The 5252-nt window shown below is 53.5% G+C and overlaps 1 protein-coding gene across 5 annotated transcripts; it reads left to right on the plus strand.

The window, feature by feature from the left end:
- Positions 1-2043: 2043 nt before the first annotated feature.
- DPH2 (diphthamide biosynthesis 2) lies at positions 2044-5005 on the plus strand. 5 transcript variants are annotated; one of them, XM_053577204.1, is made up of 6 exons: positions 2044-2388; positions 2657-2769; positions 3011-3207; positions 3430-4107; positions 4194-4370; positions 4452-5005. In XM_053577204.1, exons 1-6 carry the CDS (start codon positions 2242-2244, stop codon positions 4574-4576), a joined length of 1437 nt encoding a protein of 478 aa, XP_053433179.1. In that variant the 5' UTR covers positions 2044-2241; the 3' UTR covers positions 4577-5005. The 5 variants fall into 5 exon arrangements, with proteins under 5 accessions (XP_053433179.1, XP_053433181.1, XP_053433182.1 ...); XM_053577206.1 differs by having other exon boundaries at positions 2045-2336; positions 2605-2769; positions 3011-3234; XM_053577207.1 differs by having other exon boundaries at positions 2045-2336; positions 3011-3234.
- The last annotated feature ends 247 nt before the right edge of the window (positions 5006-5252 follow it).

Here is a 5252-nt window from a genome sequence, read left to right on the forward strand (position 1 = left end):
TTGCTGCCTCTGTTTCCTTTCTGCTGCCACCATCGCCTAACTGAAAGCCTAGGTCCATCAAGAAGGCCTTGGGGAAGGATGGGAGGATGCTTGGACCCAGGCCCTGGGAAAGAATGGTGGGAACACCATCTAGGGTGGAAGAGGTACTGCTATCTCCAAGCTACCTAGGCTGGAGCCATTTGGAATACTTCATTTCCCTTGGGGTGGAATGGGGCTGAAGTAGTGTCATCAACCCCTCATCCCCATTAAATTAGTCCCAATGTGCATGCATGCATACATTTATGTAACAGTTCTGAGTACTAGACCCATTATCTCTACCCTGCCTTGTTCTGCCCAGAACAAAGGTTGATCTAGTCATAGCCACTATGCCAAGTTGGGAGAATGGTAAGGATATGAGGGAAAGCTGCAGGGAGGAAGTTTCTGATGGGAATAGCAGGCTTCCTGGGAGCAGGACTTGGAGGTTGGGCTGGATCCTGTTGGGAGAGCAGAATGGGGCTTTGATCTCCAGGATGGGTTTGTGTGGGGTTAGAGAGTACCCAAACTTGCACATGGTTAAAGAGGGCACCAAAAAGGGACTGAGGAGGTGGGGATGGTGGGTGGGAGAGAAAAGGTATCATAGCCTACAGAAGAGCAGCAAGGCGGGACCTAGTGTTGTATGTGTACTCATAGCTCCCTGCTTTTATGGGACCTCCCGTACAGGATATTCAGGGATTGGTAGGACCAGGGACAGTTCCTGAACTGCTCTTGCAGTTCCTTCCTTACGAGGGTTGCCTCCTTTTCTGTCTCTAGCCATCGTTTCATCTGAGCTACTTCTCAGGTTTCTCAGCCTTCTCCTCAGTAAGATCTGAAAAGCAGCACTGATTTTCCTCATCCATGAGCTTTGAGTCTCCTCGGAGGTAATGGGGGAATTACTCCCACATCCATCCCACTTTCCCTAGTCTTTGCACAAGTTCCACATCTTCCATTCTTCCTCATTCAACTTCTTCCAACACCAGCCAGCATCAGCCCCCCTCTGCCATCTGCCATCCCCTGAAACCACTCCGTTCTTCCCTCTCCAGTCCCATTCTCATCTTACTCTTAAGTTCTTACTTCTAGAGTGTGTGGAGATGTTTCACATACTTTTAGTCTTTTTTTCCTACTACATGGTATCCAGGTGTCTTCTTCCACCTTGCTTTCCCCCACCCAACCCCATGAGCAAATGTAGCATACAAAACACAGGAGAATTAATGGTCTAGGGTCTAACTGCTGAACTGGATTTGATGCTTATTGTGCCCCTGCTGCATTTTATTCCCACAAATAGTCTCTCAAAACCTCAGTTTCCTTGTCTGTAAAATGGAATAATTTTTACTCCAAAGACTAAACTTTTAGAATGTAGTGCTGGCTGACAGTAAGTGCTCAATATATGGCTGGTTGACAGACTGCTGTGAGGATAATAACAGTTTCACTGCATGTAACATGACCAAGACTACTTACTTTGTAAAGCATAAAATGTATCTGACCCTCACAACGATCCTATTAGGAAGTATTCTGGCTCGGCGCCTGTGGCTCAAGCGGCTAAGGCTCCAGGCCACATACACCTGAGCTGGCGGGTTCGAATCCAGCCTGGGCCCGCAAAACAATGACGGCTGCAACCAAAAAATAGCCGGGCGTTGTGGCGGGCGCCCGAAAGTATTCTGCAGGTAAAGAAGCAGGCATAAAGGCATTCCTAAGATAGTAGCAAGCGACCAAGCACCATGTTCAAACCCAGACAGCTGGCACTGAGCTATAAATTAAGCGATGCTACCTCACAAAATATAAAGAGCACATGAAAAGCTTGACCGTGACCGGCGGATAGTGGATGTTCAAATCGGGGTATTTTTAGGGAGTCGGTGTTTCCGAGCACAGGCTGAGCGCAAGACCCGGCGCCGGGAGGGACTACAGCACCCACGAGGCTCCGCGACCGCCTACAGCCACTTCCGGCTGGCCTGGACTCGGGTGGAGCATTGGTTCTCTGCGGCGGAGCGGCGCTGGCTTGCGATTGGTAAGGTTGCTGTCAGCCACGCCTCTGGAACCCGGAAGTAATCTGCCGGGCAGGCTGCTGCGTGGTGGAGACGCGGGACCGTGGGCCTGCCTGTGGTCAGACTGTGATTCTCCATCCCGCTACAGAACGATTCTGATTCTTTGAGGGCTGCTTTTGAGGACTCAGGCCCTGAAGCTGCCCCAGGGAGGTCCCTGTTGCATACCGTAGCCAAGCTGTGTCTCATGGAGTCTACGTTCAGCAGCCCCGCAGAGGCGGTGCTGCAGCGGGAGGCGGGGGTCCCAGGACTGCTCACTCCTCTCGAGGACCTCGACCGAGTGTATGAGCTAAAGCGAATCGTTGGATTTGTCCGGGACCTGGGGTGTCAACGGGTGAGGCAGGCTTAGGGAGGGGTCCCTCACCTCTGTGGGGGTGGGTCGCCCAGAGGATCGGGATATTGGGGGATTTCGTGAGGATAACGGGAGGAGAGAATCAGGATCTATCCACAGCGCGTCGACCATGTCTCCATTTACTCCGTGGGGCGGGGTGCCCCTTTAGGACCAGGACTTTGAAGGTTGAGTGGGGTTCATGGAAGGTTTCCTTTGCAGAGATCCTCAGTATGGGAGAGGCTGTCCCCGACTCCACAGTTTATGCTTATAGGTGGCCTTGCAGTTTCCTGACCAGCTATTGGGAGATGCTAGGGCCGTGGCTGCACGACTGGAGGAGATCACGGGATCGAAGATGTTCATTCTGGGGGATACAGCCTATGGCAGGTGTGAACTTGGGCTAGCCTGGGAACCCAGGCCTCATGGAGTTCATGGCTGTGATGATGTCTGCCTTCAATAGCCCTGTTTCTTCTTGATAATGATGGTGATAGCAACCCTTCTCATGTTCCCTTTAATGATAGTGTCTTCCTTTCATAACGTCATTTTCTTCACTGACTGCAATTCCCTGGTGACGTTAAGTCTCTTCCAGATGAGAACCCCCCTCACTGAAGGTATATCTCCCCTGCAGCTGCTGTGTGGACGTGCTGGGCGCTGAGCAAGCTGGAGCTCAGGCTCTTGTACATTTTGGCCCCGCCTGCTTAAGCCCTCCAGCACGCCTGTTGCCGGTCACCTTCGTCCTTGGTCAACGTTCTGTGTCCTTGGAGCTCTGTGCCAAGGCCTTTGAGGCCCAGAACCCAGACCCCAAAGCACCTGTGGTGCTGCTGAGTGAGCCAGCCTGTGCCCACGCCCTGGGTGAGGGGTTATGCCTGTATTTATAGGAAGGTTGGGCTAATGCTTTGTGCCTTAATTTCCCCATTTCAGTACACATCCATGGAGCTACTCATACAGTTTTGGCCCTAGTATTTTGAGTCACATTTAGTCTCCCAGGGATGAGGGAGCTCTTGCTTTGCCGGGCTCCAACCCTGATACCACCTCCTTCTCTTCCAGAGGCCTTGGCCACTCTCCTGCGCCCACAGTACCTGGACCTGCTAGTCTCCAGCCCAGCTTTTCCTCTGCCACTTGGGTCCCTCAGTCCAGAGCTTGAGCCCCTGGAGCGTTTTGGGCGCCGCTTCCCTCTGGCCCCAGGGAGGCGTCTAGAAGAGTATGGTGCCTTCTATGTGGGGGGCTCTGAGACCAACTCTGACCCTGACCCAGACCTGAGCCGGCTGCTCTTGGGGTGGGCCCCAGGGCAGCCCTTCTTCTCCTGCTGCCCAGACACAGGACATACTCAAGATGAGGGTGTCCAGGCTGAGAGGCTACGAGCACGAAGGCGATATCTGGTAGAGAGGGCCAGAGATGCCCGAGTGGTGGGGCTGCTGGCAGGTACAATGGGTGTGGCCCAGCACCGTGAAGCACTGGCACACTTGCGAAATCTGACTCAAGCCGCTGGCAAGCGTAGCTATGTGTTGGCCCTGGGGCGGCCCACCCCTGCCAAGCTTGCCAACTTCCCTGAGGTGGATGTCTTTGTACTGTTAGCTTGTCCTCTGGGGACTCTAGCTCCCCAGCCTTCTGGTAGCTTCTTCCGGCCTGTATTGGCACCCTGTGAGTTGGAGGCTGCTTGCAACCCTGCCTGGCCACCTCAGGGCCTGGCTCCCTACCTCACACATTATGCGGACTTGTTACCTGGTGAGTGGTGGGACACTGCCCAGGCTGGAAACTTGGGACATGGAGTTAGGGGGCCAGTATGGATTTTCCTTCTCCTTCTTTTCCAGGCTCTCCCTTCCATGTGCCCCTCCCACTGCCTGAGTCTGAGCTGTGGGACACCCCAGATGTGTCACTCATTACTGGGGAGCTTCGACCCCCACCTGCCTGGAAGTTGTCAACCAATCCTAGATGCTCAGCCCTGACTCCACAGCCCCATCTAGAGCTCATTGAGAGCAGCCCTGCAGGTAAGTGTGCAGATCTCCCCACCCAGCTGAACTCTTTCTTCAGATTCAGCTCACTCAGCCTGAACTCTCTCCCTTTTACAGCTTTATTCCTTAGTTCCCGGAGTTGGCAGGGGCTGGAACCCCGCCGGGGTCAGACACCAGTGACAGAAGCTGTGATTGGAAGACGAGGGATTGCCATCGCCTACGAGGATGAGGGAAGCAGCTGATACTGTGTGGGGCCAGAGACACAGACTTATCAATCACTGCTAGGACTACCTGTATCTTTAGTGCTCCCTGTACCAACCTCCCATCCTCTTGGCAGGATCCTGGAAGGAGCCTGAATGGGGGAAGGCAGGCAGTCCCTCACTGGGGATAGGACATATCTCTGGCACTAGGCTCAGCACATATTTGCTTAATAAATGCCAGCTTGGCGCCTGTGGCTCAAGCGGCTAAGGCACCAGCCACATACACCTGAGCTGGTGGGTTTGAATCCAGCCCAGGCCTCCAAACAACAATGGGAGGTGGAGGCAGGAGAATCACTTGAGCCCAGGAGTTGGAGGTTGCTGTGAGCTGTGGTGCCATGGCACTCTACCCAGGGTGACAGCTTGAGGCTCTGTCTCAACAACAACAACAAAATAAAAAATAAATGCCTATTATTTGGGTGATGAAGAAAATGGCTGGGGCTTCCCTGAGGCCTTCTGGACCTGGGAACAGCCCAGGACCTTTGGCCAATCCCAGTTCATGGTCTGCCCTTGAGGGTCTGCCCTTGTCAAAGGGCTGGCACTACATGCCCTAGACTAAGATTTCTCAATTGTGGGACTATTGATGTTTTGGGCCAGATAATTCTTTGTTGTGGGGGCTGTCTTGTGTGTGTTAGGGTGCTTAGCATCCCTAGCCTGTGTC

The sequence above is a fragment of the Nycticebus coucang genome, chromosome 22 (assembly GCF_027406575.1).
Source record: "Nycticebus coucang isolate mNycCou1 chromosome 22, mNycCou1.pri, whole genome shotgun sequence".
Lineage (NCBI taxonomy): Eukaryota > Metazoa > Chordata > Mammalia > Primates > Lorisidae > Nycticebus > Nycticebus coucang.